This window comes from Neodiprion fabricii, chromosome 4, assembly GCF_021155785.1.
Source record: "Neodiprion fabricii isolate iyNeoFabr1 chromosome 4, iyNeoFabr1.1, whole genome shotgun sequence".
Lineage (NCBI taxonomy): Eukaryota > Metazoa > Arthropoda > Insecta > Hymenoptera > Diprionidae > Neodiprion > Neodiprion fabricii.
Window position 1 is genome coordinate 20537657 of NC_060242.1, and position 23354 is coordinate 20561010.

Below are 23354 nucleotides of genomic sequence, written 5' to 3' on the forward strand. Positions count from 1 at the left end.
CGGATATTGAGCGACACGAAAGTAATTCACATCCCATGTATAAGGTGCCCTGTACATTTGATAATTATCTTACATTATTGTTTCAGTGGTATTTTCTTACGCGTACTACCCAAGCTTCCGGGCAGATGGCAGCGTTCAGTACAAGCCTGTGAACGATTACCCTAAATAATACATAACGAGAGTAAATAAACCAAATTTTACAGTATAACGTACTGCACTGCGAGATAAGCAGATCACGAGCGAATGATGATGATGATGATGATGATGATGATGATGATGATGATGACGATGGTCAATTGCATTATATACCTGTAACACGTGTTGTATAGCTTTAAACGGACTTTCGTTGCCAGCGAATATCAATTGTATAATTATATATAAGATAGACGGAAGAGGCGTAAAGAAAAGAAGAAGAAAAAAGAATAGAAAACGATATAATTTATGATATTAAAGGGGTGTTAATTTATAATGTATAGAAAAGTATACATAGATTTTTTTTTTTTGACGTTGTTTTTGTTTCGTTTTTATTATTGTTTTAAAAACAAATTTTTTTTATCACGATTCTTCTGCTCTACTATCTCGCTTTCTCTCTTTCTGTCACAATAATTTCAAATATTTTAACGTCATAGGTATTATAGAATGTATATTTATTACTCATCCGTATGATGAAATTTTGACTTTTCGTTTTGCTTTGTTCTTTTTAAATCCTTTATTTAGTGAATTTCATCGGAATTTGAAAATCCATGAGAAATAAATATAAATATATACCTGGAGTAACAAATTAAAGAATCAAGAGACTTAAGTCTATACGTGAATAATTATATAATTATCGTAAATTTATATATTACCGACCTCTCAGTTATATACATTTATATATGAATATCTATTGTAATATAGAAATTTGTAATTGTATAGAAATAGTTTTATACGTTTTATGTGATAAAGAAAAAAAAAACTGAAAGAAAACGATAAGTAACAAAAAAAAAAAAAAAAACCAAAACAAAAAAAAAGATCCAATCAACATCGAAAAAAACCTACAATCCATCACATTCCCCGGTAATTAACAAAGCAATTTAGTTTCTTTGTTTTCCCTCTGCAAGGTGATAATATTTATCAATAATTCATTCATTTTAATCAAAGCTTTTTGAACCGTTGTTGGCTACATAATATTTAGAGGATAACAGAGGATGATGAAAAATCGTGAACATCAGTCGGATCTTATGGGTATAAAAATTTGTGAAAAGGCATCAGAAGATATCGAACCGACGAAAGATTGAACGAAAGTAGAAAAGAACACGAAAGGAAGCATCGATTAACGAGACAATAAATTGGCGAAACCGCCACAAATCAATCCGTGAAAACAACGCTGTATAATCGCTGCTTCGGTGTAATTATTTTTCCCCTAACACATCATAGCAAGATGAATAGAAGGTGCGGTTGAACGAAAGAGTTGTTCTCTCCAGCCGGGTGTGAAAAATATGGTATGAAGTATACGAATCGGAAAATAAGAGGAAAAAAAGAAGTAATATAAGCCCGACGCTCGCGGTTTAGAATAAACAAACATATAACCATAATGAACAGGTAGTAGCAATATTGTTACACGTTATAGAAGAATGTATATATATTTACAAATGGCCGAACGAGGTCGCGAGGAAAGAGTCGAAACAGGCACGTTTCGTGATTCTCGCATATATATATATATATATACACATACAGAGAATAATTATACATAATATAAACGCGATAAGAAAATTCCGCTTTTATTTTACGAGAATCTGTCATATTACATCTGGACTCGTCAGCAAAGTGGATTCGAGAGTCGGTTCCCCCTCCGATTTCCGCTCGTGTTTCCGGTCTTTTATGCGGTCGTTTTTCTTTTATTTTTTGTTTACGTTTTTGGATTTCTTCTTCTTTTTATCACGTGCAGCTTCCTGGTCGCCGGTTTCTCTCCATATTCTCTTCGCTCAACTCAGAGCAGCTGCTTTATAGCGGCCACCAATGTTGATCCAGTGACCCACAATTACACTGTACACGATTTACGCGCCGATGATGAACAGGTGATATTGCATATCAGCTTTGCTGGATCCTCCACGCGGTTCGTTGAAGAATGAAAACTGGCCAAGCGCAGAATCGAATTATTCTTTCAATGACTAGCCAAGGTAGTTTTATCGAACACCCCGCAATTACGAACTATCGAAGTCGAGATCGCGTTTCGAAAATTTCGAACTAAACCGAAGAAGATGAAGAAAAAGAAGAAGAACAATATTCTCTAGATCGAAAATTTTTTGCATCATGTACGGCGATTAGTTCAATTATATACGCAAACGGTATTACAGTAACATATTCCCGGCATCAAAATTTTTGCCATACGATTCTCCCCCTTGTCCGTATCTAAATTCGTTGCGAATCCCCATTTGCAGATTTGAATTTCACTTCGTTAGACTTGGAGATAATTGAGAAGGGAATGAATGAAAAGCAAGCACGAAAATTGAACGGTTAAATTACGGCCGCGTAAGATATCGCAAGATCGAGGGCACGGCAAACACGGAGGTTTTACATTAAACACGGGTCAAATTCTCCGCCTACACGAATCGTCCGCATAATGGATAATAATTGCACCGCGAGTATAAACACGAGGCACTTCAACGTTATCGAGTTACTAGTTGGGTTATGTCGCAGATGTCTTTATACTCCAGTCGATGTACGCGAATTAAGAATGTTTTTTGGAAAAAAAAAAAATAAATAAATAAATGTTGCAGGGTGCGTTGAGCATGAACAAAAAATAAATAACTAACGTAGAGGAAAAGTCCCGATCGGTCAAAAAACAAACTCAAAATACATTCCACTTAAGATTTCCATAGATTTGTTTATTGAACACCTGCGGAAGGTTTGAGGGTGCATGAAATCTACAATTTGGTGGACAAAATTTGAAGGAATTGGGCAAAAATATCGTCTAATAAATTAAATATTGACAAAATCGTCTACGTTCAAGATATAAAGCGGAAAAAGGAATTCGAAAATTATGATTTTACAATGATATATTCATTCGTGGTTTTTTAAAGATTGTCATTTAAACAAAACGAGACCAACAATATACGGATTGAGGAAGTGGAAAAAAAAAAAATTGTAGAACAATATGATATTTCCGATTTTGTTGAAATAACTGGGAAATATCGATATGAACATCAAAATATTTCGTTAGTTTTACCACGAGACAGTGTTGCTTTGAATATTTATGAAATCATCGTATTCTTAGGCTGTCAAGGTCTCTCTAAGAATACAAAGTTACAAAATACTAGAAATATACAAGAAAGCTCAAAAATCGATGCTTTGTTTTGGATAAGATCCGTAAAATTAAAAAAAATTCTATACCTTTACTTTAAAATGGCTTACAATGTTCAAAAGACTGTTTAAAATCTATATATTTACCGAAATGCTGTTTTATTTAACACGTCAGCATCGTTTAACATTCAATTTCATAACATTGCATTGATTATTCTCAACGAACACGGCAGTACAAAATTGATTATACGGAAGTCACGAGAAAATCAGTTTCGGTGACTTGGTTCACAACAATTTCAATATTCACGCCTTTGCTTATAACTTTGGTATATTTATTATTTCCGTAAATCTTAAAAGGTTTTCGTAGCTTTCGAATACATATAATAATTTGGTGAATATAGTATTAGGAAATAAAATTAGTGAAAAAAAATCGTTATAGTTTTGTCCGACCAATCTTCTCAACTGGTCATAAGTCGATACTATTGTCGCGTACTAAAACGGAAAAGAGAACAGTCAAGAAAGATCGATCATCACGAGGTGGTCAAGAGCACGAGTATAACATTATGCGTGTAGAAAAAATTTATGAATATAACCGAGAAGGAGGAGGAGGTAATAGAAGCGACGTTATTCGGTGTGACATCGCGATGCGACCAACCGTCGAGTGAAGAAGGAGAGAAGGAAGTAGAGGTATAAATGCAGGACAATGACCTAATTGCGGACAGAGCGCTCACTGCTTTCTCATCGGTCATTCACGTCAGTTGAACTTCGATATTATTCCCCAAAAAGTTGTCGAGTTCCCGTAACACCCTAAATCCGGGAAGACAATCCAGTGCACCGAATCGTAAAAACGCGATCCCTGCAAAAGAGGGAAAATTATTCGGTGACCTAGGTATTCAAGGTCAGTTCAAGGCCACGACTCGTCTCTCCAACCATGAAGGTAAGTCAAATCTATTTTAACATCCGGTTTCGGACCCTTCCTTAGTAAGACTCGTTTAATATGAAAATTGGCACAAAATTCTCCGCTCAAAAAAATCCTGGCTTCGTAGTCCGTCATTTTTTTCACGCGTGTAACAAACGAAACCTGTTGCGCACAGATATTCGGTTGTGATTAAAAAAATATATATATATTATTTAGGTACATGTATATGCTCTGCACGTCGGATACGCGCAGCTTGGTTCAAAATAGTAGGACAGTGTGTCAGAGCCATGGTCGCGGGCATTAATATGAATAATGATTACCGGCTACAAGGAGTGAAAAGATACCGAGAAACAGAAGAGGAAAATGATTATGTAAAAACGATGAAAAAACGCTTCGTGCGAATTAAAGGGCACTTGGTTAAATATACAGCCTAAACGCAAACAGTTTTTTTTCTTTTCTTTTTTTTCGTCTTCTTCTTCGATGAGTGATTACAACGCGCTTAATCAACGTCCGGATTGTTAATGACGACTAAGATACGTCTTTTTTTTTTGTTGCTTGGGATTTCGTTCTTCGCTATTTCCTACGTCATATTTTTTACTTTCATGTAAACGAAACCGAGACGTATACTCTGTAATGTATACCATCGACAATTTTCACGCAAGTGTAAATAATTATAAAATTCGTCTGGTTATATACATATATAAACATAAATACACGTTAGTCTTCATCACGATCGTCGATTTCTTTTCTATTTTCAATTAACTAATTCCATCTCGTTTCCACATCTTTCACGCAAGGCGACAGATCGAGCACAGAGAAACTTGACAGATTTTCTAAATCACGCGTAGTAAGTTCCTCTACACGCGATTCGATGTATCGTATACACGAACGCACAGATGTGTAAACTAGTGTGATGCATCGGGTTCTCGTTGCTTTCCAATTTCTAACCAGTTGTATGGTCAGCAGGTACGGTATAGGCCATATAAGATCGACACACAAATAGTATCTATACGACGACCAGGATCGCATGATAGATTCTGATTCCAAAAATGGTGAGTCCACCGCGCGACAGAAACGATTGAGAAAGTGGATTATAAGAACTGTCGACCGTATCTGTAAATTCACGCTCTGAAAAAAAATTTCAGATTATTGCTGAAATTAATCTCTTTCCTCAATGAACTGTATTTTTTACAGTCAAATAAGGTGTTGAGATTAATTCACTTTTGCAGCAACATCAAATCACCTCAATAGTTGAAAGAAATCACAGTAAGAGTGACGGTGATAAAAAAGAAAAGAAAAAAAAAATACCAATACACAGAGGATTCTCTATTTATAGATACCAGACTAATTTTCACTTTGTAGCCAGAATCAGATTTTTCGGTTATGATGAAAAAATGAAAATAGCACAGGACTCCAGAGTAACCTGAATGACTGTAAATTTGGTTTCTAATTTCAGGCGATAAATTGGGTTCGTTGGCTGCTTGCGGCCTGTGTCTGCGCGTCTCTTTGGTCCGTGGCACTTGCCAGGTACAAATACCGGAATCAACAGCCCCCGATATACAAGAAATCGTGGCCGACGGGACCGAGGATATCGATGGGCAATTCGGTTCACATGAACGCCGGACCCCCCGGCTACAAACCGAACTACAATCGTCCGATTTATAAGCCAACGAGTTACAGATACCCTCCGCCAAATCCGTGAGTGTGATATGATGAAGTCAATCGCGATGCTCGCAAAGTTCTGGCATTGGATTTTTAGATACGGTTCTTTTCCTGGACACGCCTCGCCGGTATAATCGTACCTTTGGTTTTCACACCAAGTATACATGTTTGTCCGATGCTTTGGTCTATCCATTTCTATTCAAAAAGTCGAGTTTTCGCGAAATCGAGTGCCCGTGAAAACGAATAAAGTATCAATGTAATATTAAGCCCCAAGTTACGACAACGGTATTTATTTTGGCCCGCAAAAACTCACGAGGTTGAAGTTTGTAGCGTTAATGTAACGATGGACGTTGGAGAAAAATTGTTATTTTGCAACTTTGGGATAGCTCGAAATTCAGTGAAACACAACACAAAACAAGGCATACTAATATTTTTGAACCTCGAGTTCTTTAAAGTTATTGAAAAGTTGCGAAATAGTAATTTCTGTTTCAACTTTTGATTACATTAACGATACCAACTTCAAGCTTGCACTCCAGAACTTTTCATCAAAACTCAGTGTTGACCTACGCAAATTAACCCAGACAGCACAGAACTTGAAGTCGTCAAAAAGACGTCCGAACGATGTCTTATGCGTCATTTTCCGACGCCTGAAAAAACAATGCATACGGAGCCAATCTAACCCCAGACAATATTCGGTTTCAAATATCTCAGTGTCTATGCACTTTCTGAAAAAAACAGGTACACGTACTTTTTGTAGTAGTCAGATTAGTCAGAATAGTCAGATTAGTAAAAATAAAATATGTAACCGTCGGAAAATGTGCTTAAAGTTGACAGTAGCGGTCAGTGCTATTCAAGTATATAAAAAAAAAAAAGAAAACTTCGTAGACGAAGAGTTAAAAAAATAAATCTAAATCTCAACAGAGTGCGGAGGCCGCCAATGTTCGGAGCACCACCTTCTTGGAAATCGCCGCCAATGATGGGTCCGCTTTCGAGTCAAGGATCGCTGCCTCAGCGAGGACCAGTGAAGGAGTTCCACTCGATGAACAAGGTGGCGGAATACAGTCCGGAGTACAGACCAGACCAGGCGATGTCACCGCCGTCGCATCACGCGGCCCAAACGGACGACGACAAGGGTCCGATCCACACAATTCCGGCCCCGAATCTGAGCCCGGCTGACAAGCCGTACAACCTGCAATCGCAGGGCGATTACCTGCCTTCCCCGAGCCAGGACTACGCGGCGTCAATATCACCTGCAGGAAACCCCCAGATCAACGTCTTCGGCACCTCTCCACAGACGCAGAGGGTCTCGACGAGTCCCTCGCCAATTTTCCACCGCTACGAGGTGACGGAGACGAACGAGATCGGGCACCAGGACTTCAGGACCTCGGCCCAGCCTGCGGCCTTCCTTACGCCGGATTTCGACGTCACCAGACTGACAGCCGGTGGCGGATCGGCCCAAAACGGTGACGTTTTTGCCGCTCTGCCGTCAAACACCGCCCTCGTCGGTTTCGGCCAGTCGAACGGCGCCATGCAGACGAACCTTCACAGCTCTCTCCACGTCGGTTTTCCCGGCCAAGGAGTCGCGCCGCAATCGACCGATCAGCAGCGGAGTCCCGAACTCCACGTCGGGCATCGGGCGCCGGCCGATCCACCGCTCTCTGCGAACCAGCTTTACGATCTGCTCAACAGTTTCCCCCAGCAGGTTGGCGAACAGTACTCGACCACCCAGCAGCAGCAGCAGCAGCAGCAGCAGCAACTCGATCAGCTTTTCCCGGCTCAGTTCTCCCAGCCGCAGATGCACTCCTTCAACTACGACGAACAGGCCAACAAGCTGCTCCTGCAACAGCAACAACAGCAGCAGCAGCAACAACAACAACAACAGCAACAGCAACAACAACAGCAACAGCAACAGCAACAGCAACAACTTCAACAGCAGCACCAGAATATATTCGTTGATCGGGATTACGGCAGCGGTCGAGTCACCGCTGATTACAGTCTGGAACCCGACTCTCGCGACGCGGGTTTGACCAGGGTGACGGAGAACTCGGAGAACAGCGTTATAGACACAGCCTACGAAGATGTCAAACAGCCCCAACAGCACCGGCAGCAGCAACAGCATCAAGGCGGCCAGTCGACGTACTTTGCGCAGGTTGGTGGAGAGGACGACGGAAGTATGTCGACTCAGTTCTACACAACCCTGCCGAGCAGAGAGGCAGCGGAGAAATTGGCGGCTCTGGCCGCAGCTGGGAACGTGAACAGTCATCTTCTGGACCAGTTGAGGAAACAGCAGGCTTCTTCTTCGGTTCTTCCCCCGAATCACAAGGAGGAACGTTACGAGGTCCGAGATCCTGGGGAGGATTTAGAGTCCAGGTATCAGGATATTAGGTATCTTCAACAGCAGCAGCAGCGGAATGGGCAGAGGGAGGATGAAACCCAAGGCGATGATGACGATGATCGACAGAACTCAGAGGGCAAGAGACCGCTGAGGATAATGGTGCCGGACCTAGAAGACTATGGAGAAGATGAAAATGAACAGAGAAATTTTAGGAATGGTGAAGCGGACTCGAACAAGGGAGCGACGATCAGGGAAGAGTACGAGTACGATGACAATCAGGAGGAGGAACAGCGAATTGGGAATATGGAGGAACAGGAGGAGTACGGTCAGAATCCAGACTCGGAATTCGGATCGCGTATCGCAACTACAAAGAACCAGTGATCAGGGAGCAATAACTTGAGGGAGTTTTTGCTCAAACTTTTCTATGGCTTCTACCGAGGAACAGTACATCTGTGGGTTTTTTTTCACATGTTTTGTCGACTTTGGATTTTTCCGAATACAGGAAAGAAGAGAACGGAACGACGTATTTTTATAAAATACGAAACGGCGAGTTTTTACTTGCGATATTTGATTGAATTGTTTTCTTTTTTTCTTATTTTTTTTACTTTTTTTGAAAGTTTAGTTCTTACAAAAACCACAACATTTATCAACGGTAAAGAATTTGCACTTTGGGCAACACAATTTAATTTATTCGTGGATAACGATATTTCGCGATTTCAAGTTCGTATACAAGAGGAAGATGGAGAGAAAATATTGTTCCAACGTATCTCGCGAACAATAACATTTGAAAAAATTTTCAGTTCTTCTTAATTTTTTTGACAAATCCATTTGAGAAACGGTGAACATCATAAGTGGACAAGCCATCACACAAACCGTGTGGAAGATTGATCCTCGATAGGATTTCATATCTCGTACTGAATTATTTGGAGCTATAATAATATTAATTGATTATTTATTTATTTATTTGTTCACTAATGTATTTATTATATTAAATTTAGTATTTTAAAATAAACCAGACCCGATGTTTCGCAATATCATCGATATTGTTATTTTCCCACCTTTTTTACCCACTAAACCTTCCGTTTTCCATTTTAGACTTTTTTTTCAGATCATTCTGTATGTACAGATTACGAATTGTAATACAATTATGTGGTATTTTCTATAATTACCATAATCAAGAGCTTAAAAATACTTGTCAAATATTCGGTACTTATTGTATGCTATACATACATTTTCTCAGACGGATAATGTGATAGTGAAAACGAAACAACAAAATTCCAGATGCGTTTTTGTACGGTCAATAGTCAATTTTAGTTGTTTTTTTTAAGGGGGAGGGGGGCAAAACAAAATGAAAGTCGAAATAACGACCTATTATTTCAATAATCCCTATATTTCTTTTTTCTACCCTTTACATCGTAATAGTTCGATAGAACTAAAATTCGTTCAAGTAAAACGACGAACAAAAAATAACACTATTAACAAAAATTAATAATCATACACGTAAAACAAATTTTACTTAATATTTTTGTTGGGGAGATACAACAGTGGACGATCAATTCAATAATCAATAAGCAAAACTTCATTAACCCGAGTAAATGAAAATCGCGTATTGTCGCAACGTTTCTTATGCACTCTGTAACGCGGAAATTCCATCCGATAATTTTTAAGATGTTTCACGCGTTGTGACTTACACTATGGTATCATGAATAGTCGAATTCATGCTTTAATAGAGTGAAACGAACGAGCATGGAGAATAATAATTCATGAAAAATTTACTGAAAACATGATACAGAAGCTAGAGGGAAAAAATTTGTTTTTATCGATACACGCATACGAGACATTTTCTGTCAATCCGGCTGATCAAGTCTCGTGGTCAGACATCTTTTCTCAACTGGTATGCGGCTAAATGCTGTACAAAGAATCTCCACGAGCGAAGAAGTTCATCGAGTTACTCGCAAAAACTTTTCCAAGTTTTTTTCATCTTTGCACAAAATTTACGACGTCAATATTAGTAACGTTGGTTGAAAACTTGTTTTTCTGTTAGTCTTGATTTCGAAAAATATGTAGCAGGTTTGACGAAAATCGGAAAAGACTAAACAAATTGAAGAGAGGTCAGTGGAAAACATCAAGGCAGATCCGAGTTAAATAATCTCACGTATGAACATGTGGATTTATTTACGTATAACGAAAAACGTCTGTAGAGGATTGACGATTTTTTGCAAGAAAAAAAACGTCACACAAGTTTCTCAAGACAAATTAATCTCTATGAATTGAGCAATGTTATATAAAATAAATTTTGCTGCAGTCTTGTGAAATGCTTAGTGAAAATGAGAAGCACAAGTGCCGATCTGTTGAAATTAAAGTAGCCCATATGATACCGTATTTGAAAGAATGTTTTACTTCATACATTGGTAACGAAATAATAAGACATTGAATCAATCCCATTATTTACACCGGTATACATTCATCTTCTCCAGGCGAACCCTCTATTTTCATACATACGGTTATAATTATGCAATTCTCCTACTGTAACAGACTCTCGGCGTTTGTTTTTTAAATGCGTCTCTAAATTACTTGTTCTTTTTTTTTTCGTCTTTTGTTTCCCTGAATATATTCTCAGCGTTTACTAAATGTGGTCCATAAAGTGAGGTTGTCCATTTTTCTCCAAACGTTTTGTAAGTATATCGCATCCTGTGTCTGTCACTAGCAAAGTCTGTTCAAACTGCGCAGACCACAATCCATTGGTCGTAACTACGGTCCAATTATCTGGCCACATTTCGTCCCTCCAACTGCCTTGCGAAATCATTGGTTCGATAGTAAAACAGTGCCCAGCTTTCATCACGCCAACAGCTTTGTTTTCTATATATGGAAAAGACATGCACTAAGTATGACGGAAGTGACCATAAAGTTTTTCTGTATACTCACTGGCGTAATGAGGGACATTTGGAGCTGTATGAAATAGACGGTGAATTCCATGTCCGCAGTAGCTACGAACAACGCTAAGTCCATGAGACTGAGCGTGCTTTTGAATCACATTACCGATCTCGCGATACTTTTCGCCCGGCTTAACGATATCTATCGCCTTGCTGAGGCACTCGTAAGTGACTTCGACCAATTTTTTTATCTCCGGCTTGACGTTACCGACCAGGAACGTCTCGTTCAAATCGCCGTGAAATCCGTTGTGATAAACGGTGACATCGACTGAAACAATCAAAACAGGGTATGTAGAATGGAGGAATCAATTATATCTGAAAAAAGTTTCGGAATATTTGCTGTAAAACGATCTCATAACAATTATTTTTCTTGATATGCACAATTCAGTATGTTTGACTAGGAGGAAGCTCCTTGGGACAAATTTTGACGAACAAGTTCAGGGCTAGAAATCGAACCAATTTACCATTGCAAATGTCACCATCCTCCAGTGGCCTCTTATCTGGAATACCGTGACAGATAACTTCGTTCACAGACGTGCAACAGCTTGCGGGAAACTCGTAATAGTTCATAGGAGAAGGGTAACAATCCCTTTCTATGCACGCCTCGTGCACGATTCTGTCTATCTCCGCAGTCGTAACACCGACATCGCAAACACGTGCAGCTTCGTCCAGCACTTCTCGTCCCAGCTGCAGGTGGCAGGAAAGGATGAAATTTCCCATCAGTGATTAGCGAATTATCAAGTGAAACCTCAACATACGTATTTGACAAAATCCAGTCTTATTTATCAGATTCAAACATGCCTAGTTTGATTCTAGATTGATAAGACTTGATGAAAAGTGGAATTCTCGATGGAAACACAAATTTGGATGTTCGTTGACGAGCAAAACATGAGCCAAATTACATTCGGCAAGTTACTTGAAAGGCCAAACAAATGTAATATCAACAATCTGGTTTGGGAATTATTTTTTGATACCTTGCAAGCGACTCGCATTCCTTCAATTTCCTCATCGTCGAGTACTTTGATTTGAGCCGAACTTCTAACCGCTTGTTCGCTGAGCGGAACACCAGTTGGATGAGTAGCGTAATCCGGACGACCAATCCTCTCTGGTACTTCGCGACGTGACTCTCTTCTGTACGGACGTAATTTTCCAGTGAAGTGATACGACGGCCACGGATTGTACTCGCCCGATGATTTACTGTCGTTTTCACCCTCTAAAATTATTTCTTATCTGTTAGTAAAGTTTCAATTGAAACCCAAATACGAAGTATCAAGATTATGGTCATTGTCTCGTTAAACTTTGCTCATCCTTTTTATTTTTCTGTCACATCCATGAGGGATAAAATTTTTCTTCTCTTGTTTTATGCTGATATACACATACATATTCTGAAAATGTGTATTACTTCGCTTTGGAATTAGTGGCAAGCAATTTGGCTTTAGCCACTGCATAGAAATGTCAATAGATTTTTAGGAAATCGATACATTTCTATGTCTATTATTGATAGACAGTTGGCGATGAAATAATATACTCACTAGCAAGCTGATGAATCACTTTGTGAGTTTTCCAACTGCCTTTGAAACAGTCCTGAAAAAGTAAATGAAAATATATAGAATATCAAGTACATGGAAATGGATTATAATTTCATAGTAAAATCATAATAATTACTTATCGTAGAGTTGAAATGAACTTACAAAGACAGGCTAAGACGTTGTTTTTAATTGGAAGAATTCTTACACAATTCAGTTCAAATTACCGCCACTTATCAAATCTTTGTAGTAAGATCATCAAATACCTCACACGTTATATCAGTTTCATCAATTTTCTACCGCTATCACAATAACAATGAAATACATTACGCATACTGTTCACATCAATGAACAAAGTTTGCAGCAAAACTAGCAATATGCACGAATAGACTTGTTCGTTATTGGAGTTATTGTTCAGCGTGACGCAAAATAAAATTATATAAAACCTTTGAAGCTGACAATACAATTTCATCAATTTCATGGCTACAGATTGAAACGCAAATTGCAAGTTATTCAAGAGAAAGAAGATGAAAGGACTTGAGTGAACACGTATGGTAAAAAGCGGATTCGGCGACGAGGCGCCAAAACTTCGATTTAAGAAATGTATGTATAAAGAAAACTAGAAACAAATACCAAGCTCGTATTCATTTAGATCTATCTCGATGATGGAGTGATTACGCGTAAGTTTGGTGTATTATCTCGAAAATCAGATAAAATACGTAAACTTAAATAAAGTAGAAAAATAGTTGAAATTTATTGGGGAAATCACAGACATATATTTTTGATAAACCTCGACAAATACGCGATGAATATAATCGCCAGTTTTATACGGTAATGAAAAACCGTACGAATTAATTGACCGGTCGTTAAAATAGATTCAATTAGCATTGCAAATGCATTTGACGAATTAAAATAAAGCGAGGAATCACGTGGAAGAAACTTGAAATGATAAAAAAGGCTGGGTAAGAAAAAGGAGCGGACATAAAACGAAGAGACGGTTCCTAACCTAGAAGTATTTAATAATAGCGGAAACCTACCTGAGAGCAGAAATACGATCCTTGTATTCCGATCTTCAGACAAGTCGGACACTGCAGGCTCGCCACTGCTTTGCAGCCCGGCGTTTCGCACATTCCAAGAGCCAACGCCATTTTCGTACTCACGAGGGTGTAATTTCTGCAATTTTCTAATTCCCTACTCGCACCGATTCTTCTCCAACCTCCCTACCAAAGTACCAGCTCGTACGCACGGTGAAACGAAGTGGAATGGAGCTAAGGCCGAGCTAATTCGAGCCTAGCCTTGCACGGTTCTTACTTTATTACCGAACGAGTAACGCAACGCGACGGATCGCTGACCGTCACTCGGCGGGCAGGATCTGATACTTCTTTATCGACGCAACACGGTAGACCCGAAGGTAACACGTTTGGTTTAATGGTGAGGCAATGAACTTATTACATTATAATAAAAATGTAAGAGAATATTACTTGCGACTTTTGATGCACATACAATACATTACGAGTGAGCAGAATCCAATATTAGTAAAAATTTAATGCTATAATCATCATGGCAATTCCAAATCGCATCGATTCTTACCTCCTTCGTGCTGCTTCATAGTTTGAATGCAGTAGTCTCTCTAGCACCTGTTCAGATTTATTCGGATCATTGCTAACCGTGGTCCACAATACTGCAATGTAGTCTGTTTCTGTAATCAAGTCAGAGACAATGACATTTCATCGGTATTTCATCTTTAAATGTAAATGTAGTAAATGAAGACTGTTCTCGAAGGCATACCTGTTAGTTCTTCTCTATAACATCACGATCAATTCGGTTTCTCGGAAAATATCAACGGTAGACCGAAAATTGGCTCGACCAAAGTTGTAGAGAATTAAATTTCCTGCCAGTTTAGGTCTGACCATTTTTACTATAAAATTGAAAATAAACGAGTTATTTGATAAAAACATTTTGCTCCCTGAGTCGGGTACATGTTCGCGCCCTTTTTATCCTAACCAAAGAGGAGTCTGGTATTATTAATTTTACAAATAAGATATCGATAACTGCTCAAAAAACCCAAGATCAGGCTTGGTCATTTAACATGAGTTCATTACTTTTTTTTTTATCCCTTTCAGCCACGCCCCCAAGCCAAAGGCTACGCCGCAAGGAAACCGGACTTTCGAATCATTATAAACTATGTTTAGAGAGTATAATGAAATGGAGAATTTGCTGTGTCACACCACGTGGCCAAAATGTTCACTGTGTCTTAGATTAGTAATTTAGTACGGTCTAAGGTTCATAGCACCAGCGTCACTTGGCAGTGAGCGAACTCGAGTCGTCACCACGCCGTGGGTGCACGTCATGAGTCAATAATGTCACATTCAGTAACTCAGTATCGTAATTTCATGTTTGCCTGGGGTGAATATCCACCCCAGTCTGTTCTTGGGTCAAATTGAGCACAAATTCGGTACGCAAGACGTGACCCAGGCACGGTGGAACCACTAGAACGCAGATTATGTACAGGGTGTCTACTGCTCTTTACGTATCATTAAATCCTGGAAGTGTTACGGAAAATAAAAATTGCCCGTCAATTCGTCGATAATTTCTGGATTAATTTGATTTATCCTGCAAAATTTGATATAATACATTTTTGGTTGAAAACTGCGACATTTCATTTGTCCCACGCTGCCTTCAATGTATGAAATTTCAGCAGATTGACCATGCGGTCGTTAACAATTCACTCTGCATATAAACTACCAAATAAATTTTTTGATTCAACACCTAACCTGAAACTTATCTTGTCCTTAAAAATTCATTAGAAATCGAAATTTGAAGTCATAGAATTTTTCAATAAAAATTTTTGATTGCAGTAGAGTATGTGTCACGTACAGGTAGCGGCGTGGATCCTGAAACAGGCGCTATAAGCTAGTGTATAGGTTAGGTTTACTCTGACTATAGCTTGCCGTCTCAGAACCCATGCCGCAAAGGGTATAATACGTAAGTAAACAAAGTTTGATCTGAAAAAGGCGGGGTCTCATACAAGTTATTAAAGCCCACGGATTTGAATTCGATTACTTATCAATTTAATCTTAAGTAATTAGCATTAATTTCTTAAAGATGATGATATAATAATATATTTGTATATTTATGTAATTGTATTACCGTGATAACAGTATATGAATAATATAGCTGTATATGGGGATAATCATATTCCTTTTTTTTTTCATTTCCCTTTCTTTTTATTCAGTTTTACTTTTTTAATTTATTTATATCATCGTTTACCTTCCTCCATTTTCCATTCTTATCATCGAAGAAACGTTCGATAGGAAATGATTCGGTATATATTTAATTTTAATTTTTTTTCCTTTCGGCAAACACTTTTTAATCTTGGATAATTTTCTTGCTATTATACATATATAATCACCGTAATGATTTCATGCATATTTATTCTCCTGTATGCAAGTATGTGTATGTATATACGTATATGTGTATGTTCATAAAATTGTTGAAAACTAAAAAGTGGTGGATCTGTATGAACGTTAGGTAATAACTTAAGAGAATATAATGCTATTATGTATATTTATACTAAATTTGTGTTTATATTTAGTATGTGTGTATGTATATATTCACATGCACCTTTTTTCGTTAGAACGCAGTTATTACGTAATAAACAATTCATGGTTACCAGCTGTTAATATTATTACTGTTATTTATTACTATTACTATGAATATTATTATGATTATTTATGATTATTTATGATTATTATAAACACCGCTATCGTACAATTATAATCAAGTTGTTAAGTAAAAGGAGAAACTCTTAGCTAAATGAAATTTGTTTGTTTGGTATGAATGATATTTCAAAACTTCGCCTCTTCTTGACTCGAAAAACTGCGTTTGCTTGTTTTATTTCACTTTACAATTTATAAATCAAGAACGATTTTGTAAACCTTAAGGCCTTTAGACCGAAACAAATATTCAATAAAAATGATATGAAAGAAAAAAACAAAAACATAATTACTCAATATTTCCCCGCTCACTTATCAACGAATAGAAATTGAACATGAAAGAACAATGGGCGAAAATCAATTGGTAAAGATTATTGTACGTGAAGGAAAAGTAATGAATGTGACTGAGTTTATTCTTTTACTCGAACAACATTGAGCATTTCTTTATTCATTAGCCATTCATTATCTTTATTACTATTATTTAATTTTTTTAATGTTATTTGTTAAATTTCATTGCTATTACTATAACTATTGTTTTTGTTATTTATGTACAACCATCTTTATATTATATAATATGATCTATGGATTTCGGTATAAGTTAGCCAATATTTTTGTTATGCTTTATTTCTTTTTTCAACATTTTTTTTTTTTTTTTTTTTAAGTGTGTTTCTTTTACTTTTTCGTTTTTCTTTCTGTGCCATTGGTGATGATGTGCGCGAGCATAGAGCCTTATATAAAAATTAGTTTTGATAGAGCTATGTATGTGATTTCGGTGATTACTTATTACGAATTACGTTCATATAATTGCTATACTAACTTACGTTGAGATCTAGTAGGTCACATAATCTGTCTACAATATTGGCCTCCTTATCTACGTTTTATTATTATATATACGTATATACACATACACATACAATATGTATACGTATACATATATAAATATATCCTTATCACATAGAGGTATATTATTACTATTTTTTACACGTTTCTCATTTCCTCTAATTGCTACCAATGATTAATTGTTATTTAATTATTATTATTGTTATTTTTATTCTTGTATTTACAATTACAAATCCACGTATTATACATACAAGTCATAATACCAAGCCCCTAATAAGCAATCGTCGTGCTAATCTCATTTGATTTACGCGTAATTAGGGCTCAACGATTGGATCTCGATTTTTTCTTTTTTTCTCTTTTTATCCAATAAACCATAATAATCTATTAAAAATCGTAAATATAGTATTAATAGTTGATATTTTTATTACTACTATTATTCCTTATACGAAAAACCTAAGATGCCATTCAAAATTCTCACGAAGTAAAACATGCAAGTTCTTATCCATAGGTATGTATACACAATTGCCTGAAAAAAATAGATGGGATTGATGGAAAAAAATTGAGAAATAAGAGGTAAAATCTTAGTTCAAAGTGTAGTTCATTTCTTAACGCCACCGTACTTTTAATGTTTATGCAGAGAGAGGCATTGCTGGATCATAGAATTTTCCCATGCTCAATTTGTATGTCATAAAAGAATAAGATAAAATAAAATAAGAACTTGAGGTAAGATTATAAATAGTTGCTTTTTTCTATCCTACTCCAATAACGAATAATCAAGGCATTATTATTGATATAAATATTATTGTAAATAATTATATTAACAGATTTATAATATTCCACGTCCAAGTTGTGTGTGCGAAGTAGGTATAAATTTTCATTCGCAATTGATTATCAAAAAGCGTATATTTCATGTCGCAAGTTTAGAAACTTGGAACCCGATCAACATTATTCGTATATACGTGAAACTGTGATTATCGCAAGTGTAAAATCACTTTTTGACTTACTGTACATCGGTTACATCATCATTACATAATCGCGATTTGCGATAAAATAGTAAGTATATGTCTGTATTTGTGTGTATGTATACATATAAATATATAATATACACACACACTCACATATATATGTATATTATATAATGTAACATTTTTTCTTCTTTCACAAATCTGTTTCAGAATTAATTTCGTAACTAAATGGTTATGTCTCAATTCAATTCTCAATGCAACAGCAGACTTGTTTACATCTAGCACATTAGTCGTAATCTTGTACGCGCAGACACAAACGCACGCATACTCACAAACACGCACAGAGTATTATTACTTAATTACGTGACAAATTTGTACACCTAAATTTAAATCTACATTTCTTACATTCTTTCTAATTTCGTGATTTCTTTTTTGTTCCGTTTTCATTATGTCGCTATTTTTTTCACCTTTTTTTCTTCTCCATCTATCTGAGCCAAGTGTTAAAATAATAACTTGACGTACGAAAATATTGTAATGAAAAGGAGGATGATAAGCAACATCCCTTAATCGTCACGACGAAATAATTATTTTCTACCGCCTTCTCTACTACTTATTATTATTCTTATTATTATTTTTTTGTCTTTTAGTTTTTCGTTCATATGCAATTTCGCATTTATAATCATCGTTGATCAAGTATTGACGGGAAAACATATATAAAAAAAAAAAAAAAAAAAAAAAAAGCAATCTTACCTGTAGCTTAACAGAATTTTAAGGAAAATAAGAAACAGTGACAACGGGAGAAGAGAAGAAAAGAAGCAAATGCTAATTGATATAAAGAAAAACAGGTACACCATACCTATATACCCATAATACAAAATAAACTTTGCAATCGCAGGATCCTAATTATTATTCGATAATTTTCAAACTTGAATGAGCTGCTCGCGCTCTTTCTCTCTCCCTCTTTGTGTTGTGACAGTATGTAAAGGGATATTAGTATTTATAATTCGTTTCGTTAACGTAACATTACTATTTTTTGTGTATTTCATTTTTTTCTTTTTATTCATTTTTTGTAACATATTAAAAACATTGATCGTTCTAAGTCTAGATACTAAACTTTTACTTCCTCGTAGTAACAATCTCTACGACATCGTATGTCTGTTGTGTGCGTGTGTATGTGTGTGTGTGTGTGTGTGCCCGCGCGTGCGTGTGCGTGCATAATAATGTACTATCATATTATCTTGCGTTTGTCTCGCTTCACTTATTTAAATATTTTTCCTTTCCTTTATTTATTCTCTTTCAAATATTATGCCTGCATTTATAGACGTTGCGTTTCATCTATTATATTACTTCTGTGATCGGTGTCACGAAGTAGTTCAGAGGTGAATTAAATTAAATCGTAAGAAAAAAAGAAAGAAAAGAGAAAAAAGTATTATCATGATCAAATTTGTTTTATTACTCCAACGTGAAGGCAACTCAACGATGAATATAAATTCCCTTGTGCCATGATACCTTGCTGCACGTAATGTACTACGAGTAAATTATGCTTGTGAGTATAAATACATTTTAGTGTACTGCTGTTCAAATATCAAGAAAGGCGATGTAGATTTAACAAGTTCGCAAAAAGTCAACGAGAAAAAAAAAAAAAAATAAAAATATTTTGATTATACACAAGTTGAATAATTTAATAATAATAATTATATATTTAGAAGCAGAAGAAAGGGCACTTTGCCATTGGGAATTATATCGTTATGCACGGGTGTACGAGGCAAATAATGTCTGTACCGCTAAGCCACTATAAAGAATAAGAAATTTGTTATTCAATAATTTCAAAAACTTCAATTAAAATTAATCCCTCAAGTAGTATGTAATTGCGTCTTCAAAAATAAACATCTGAAATTTGCCCAAAAACCAAGTAACTATGACTCGTCTACAAACATAATTTTTTTTTGTACTTTTTAAAAAGTTTTTATCGTGTTTTTGTCAATTGACCATTTTTTTTTTTTCTTCTTTTTTTGCGATTTTCCCATTTTCCTTTTCTTTGAATCTCGTCAGGGATCTACCCTACGTGCAACTTGTAAATCGCAGTGTAATATATATGTGCATATATTTTTTGCTTTTTGTCTCATTTTTTCAGTTTTTCATCGAAAGTTAGACAACGGTTAGTAGCATTTATCTTGAGATTATCTATTCATTTGTTTTTCATTTGCTTTTGTTTTCGATTGTTACTATAATAATATTTGAGTAACAATTTCTCATCAAGCTTATGTTATTATTTTAACCTTATCATCATTGTTATTATTATTACTGATAATTCATACGACGCAGCAGTATTACCCAAGTGTTTTTTCTTTTTTTTTTTGCAGTTCACACCAGTTTACTGGATATTTTTTTACTGGCAAAACAATATACATATCGTAGGACGAGAGATCAACGATTGTATTTGTATTATTATTATTATTACTATTATTATTATTGTTTAGTTTTTTGTTACGCGTAAATCATTTTTTTTCTTTATTTTTAATCATTATTTTTATAATAATTGACAACACTGTTGAAAGTGATTTAATGAAATTTCTCGTCAAACGTTTTTTTTATTATTTTTTTTTTTTTTAGTTTGTTGGAACATTGAAAAAGAGGATATTTATCTCCACGATAACATCGGTTACAATTATCAAATTCACAAAGTTTACTGCTTCATATGTTAGCGTATAATTATGTTATTGAATAATTGTTACTGACTTAACAAGCCTACTTATTTTGTGGATTACAAGGAGCGTTCACAAATTGAGAAATAAATCTGCGATGAAAATCATTATTAAATGGCTAATAATTGTAGATATTATACACATATACACACATATGTGTACATATATATATATATATATATATATCTGTATGTGTATATATATACATATATATATGTGTGTGTAAATATATATATCTGTATGTGTATATATATATACATATATATATGTGTGTGTAATTATATATATATATATATATATATATATATATATATATATATATATATATATATATAATTATGTGTATATACATATGTATATATATATAATTATGTGTGTGTGTATATATATATAATAGGCAGAGAAATTTACCTACGTAATCCTACCATTGATTATTCATGACTGAATGTGGAAAAATATAAAACTTAACTAAATGTACACAACGTCATCGCGCTATCAAGACTTGTACACACGAAATAATGCTCTTTCTTCATGGTATCGATGGTAGTAGTAGTGGTAGTGCTAGTGGTAGTCGTAGTGGTAGTAATGGTAGTAGTAATAGTAGTAGTAGTAGTAGTAATCGTAGTAGGAGTAGTAGTAGTAGTAGTAGTAGTAGTAGTAGTAGTAGTAGTAGTAGTAGCAGTAACAGTAGCAGTAGTAGTAGTGGTGGTAGTAGTAGTGGTGGTAGTAGTAGTAGTAGTGGTGGTAGTAGTAGTAGTGGTGGTAGTAGTAGTAGTGGTAGTGTAGCAGTAGTAGGAGTAGAAGTAGCAGTAATAGTAGTAGTAGTAGTAGTAGTAGTAGTAGTAGTAGTAGTAGTAGTAGTAGTAGTAGTAGTAGTTTAGTAGTAGTAGTAGCAGTAATAGTAATAGCGGCAGCATTAACAGCACATTAAATTTCATCATCTATTTCTTCGCGATACTCTTTGTTTTGTTTTCCCTTCCGTTTTTTTATCTTCAAAATTTACATAAAGTACAAACTTATGAAACCAGAAAATTTAACACAATAATAATATATAAGTCAGTATAGAGTCATTTTATCCAAGTATGTCGTAAGTATATTTTATCTAATTACATGGTGGTCACACTTTTAGTGTCCGTATTGATTACACAGTCACCTCGTCACACTCATTATTTCCTTCTCTCTACCAGGAAGGAAAGTTTTCAGAGAGAAAAAAAAAAAAAAAAAAAAAATACCCATATCTTCCAAGAGACAATTATTTTAAATATAACTTTTGTTGGAATGTCCCAACTGCACCAACACATAAAGTAACACACAATATAAGTGCACTATTTGTCTCTCTCTCTCCTTCTCTATCTTCTTTCCTTCTCTCTGTCTTTTATTATCCTTGTAGGATAATTAATTACATTATATATTAACACCATTTTTTCTTGTACGACCCCTCGGCGCCAGAAGGAAACAGGAACAGCACAAAAAAGAGGTGCGAAAGAGTATATATATATATATATAAATATATATATATATATATGTATGTGTATAGAACGAAACACCGCGCCAAAGTCCTGCCCGGCCTAAACAACATTGTCACGAGCAGCACATTGCAACATTATAAGGATTCTTCGAATGCAGCCATTAAGTCACTCTGCATATTCATGTCTATTTGACCAGCCATCTGTAAGAAGAAACAAATCAGGATTGCAAACATGCGAAACCAACCAAACAACTTTACGATATGCCTAAAGGTGTTTTCATGGTAACCACTAGAAGTAAGAGCGAGTGGAAAATATTCCTATACCTTCTATGACCGAATTATAATTTTGTCTCAGATTGAAATTCAAACCAATAGCAGTGTGATCGGGGTATATTTAATAAATGGATCTGCAAATCAAGCGATATTTAAAAACACGTTTGCGAACTACTCAATGGTCGTTCAAACCAAGCATGTCTGACAAAAAATTTTTTTAACATTCTGCTTCTCCATACGAGAAACTTGAATCTTTCTTGATCCATATCACTACAAAATTCTCCAACTAATTAAAAATAATTCCTTGACTTCCAGCCATCACGGCTATCAGCTGAATCAAAGGTTCGAAAAAATATGCTCACCGCTTCTCTTCTACGTCGTTCCTGCTCGCGCAACCTCTGTCTTTCTCTTTCAGCGGCTGCCTTGTCTTGACCAGAAGAGTGCCCTGGACTACTGCTGTCGGTGTCGACGGCAGCCTTGACTTCTTCCGCCCTCGTTGTAGCTACCAGGGTAGTCTGTGGGTCGACGACAGTTTTCCTGACCTTATCGAGATTGTCTTCTTCCTCTCGTTCCCTCCGTCGCTCATTTTCCTGCCTCAATCTTTCTCGCTCTGCGTGCTCCTTCTGCTGCTGGCGACGCACTTCTTGTTGCTCGAGTAACGCTCTTTGCTGCAAGTCGGGCATTTCGTGCAAGTATTGAAATTGGGGTATTCACTTCTCTTCGCAAATAA

General features: G+C 36.0%; 3 protein-coding genes and 1 long non-coding RNA gene across 16 annotated transcripts in view; 2 read left to right on the plus strand and 2 right to left on the minus strand.

Annotated features, from left to right (window-relative positions):
* Window positions 1–3959: 3959 nt before the first annotated feature.
* Window positions 3960–9430, plus strand: LOC124180111 (probable serine/threonine-protein kinase DDB_G0267686). 2 transcript variants are annotated; one of them, XM_046565204.1, is made up of 3 exons: window positions 3960–4219; window positions 5658–5899; window positions 6785–9430. In XM_046565204.1, exons 1-3 carry the CDS (start codon window positions 4214–4216, stop codon window positions 8577–8579), a joined length of 2043 nt encoding a protein of 680 aa, XP_046421160.1. In that variant the 5' UTR covers window positions 3960–4213; the 3' UTR covers window positions 8580–9430. The 2 variants fall into 2 exon arrangements, with proteins under 2 accessions (XP_046421160.1, XP_046421161.1); XM_046565205.1 differs by lacking the exon at window positions 3960–4219 and adding an exon at window positions 5179–5253.
* A 1285-nt stretch (window positions 9431–10715) lies between these two features.
* LOC124180114 (methionine aminopeptidase 1) lies at window positions 10716–13950 on the minus strand. The gene is made up of 6 exons (XM_046565210.1): window positions 13695–13950; window positions 12664–12715; window positions 12106–12344; window positions 11596–11818; window positions 11124–11399; window positions 10716–11057 (listed from the first exon to the last, which is right to left on the minus strand). Exons 1-6 carry the CDS (start codon window positions 13803–13805, stop codon window positions 10825–10827), a joined length of 1134 nt encoding a protein of 377 aa, XP_046421166.1. The 5' UTR covers window positions 13806–13950; the 3' UTR covers window positions 10716–10824.
* A 56-nt stretch (window positions 13951–14006) lies between these two features.
* LOC124180120 lies at window positions 14007–16147 on the plus strand. The gene is made up of 2 exons (XR_006870212.1): window positions 14007–14088; window positions 14781–16147. It is a non-coding gene; the product is annotated as an uncharacterized LOC124180120 (long non-coding RNA).
* A 5519-nt stretch (window positions 16148–21666) lies between these two features.
* Window positions 21667–23354, minus strand: part of LOC124180109 (bromodomain-containing protein 2-like) — a 29031-nt gene continuing 27343 nt past the window's right edge. For all 12 annotated transcript variants that reach the window (XM_046565193.1, XM_046565192.1, XM_046565202.1 and 9 more), the window contains 2 exons: window positions 22987–23292; window positions 21667–22552 (listed from right to left, as the gene is read on the minus strand). In XM_046565193.1, coding sequence (XP_046421149.1) covers window positions 22487–22552; window positions 22987–23292 — 372 coding nt within the window. In that variant the 3' untranslated portion in view covers window positions 21667–22486. The remainder of the gene's footprint in view (window positions 22553–22986; window positions 23293–23354) is intronic.

Coding starts and splice junctions, on each gene's coding strand:
- LOC124180111 (XM_046565204.1), top strand. Junction 5,900..6,784: donor AGATACCCTCCGCCAAATCC/GTGAGTGTGATA, acceptor AAATCTCAACAG/AGTGCGGAGGCCGCCAATGT.
- LOC124180114 (XM_046565210.1), bottom strand. CDS start 13,805: ATGGCGTTGGCTCTTGGAATGTGCGAAACGCCGGGCTGCAAAGCAGTG. Junction 12,345..12,663: donor AGTGATTCATCAGCTTGCTA/GTGAGTATATTA, acceptor AAATAATTTTAG/AGGGTGAAAACGACAGTAAA. Junction 11,400..11,595: donor GGATGGTGACATTTGCAATG/GTAAATTGGTTC, acceptor TGATTGTTTCAG/TCGATGTCACCGTTTATCAC.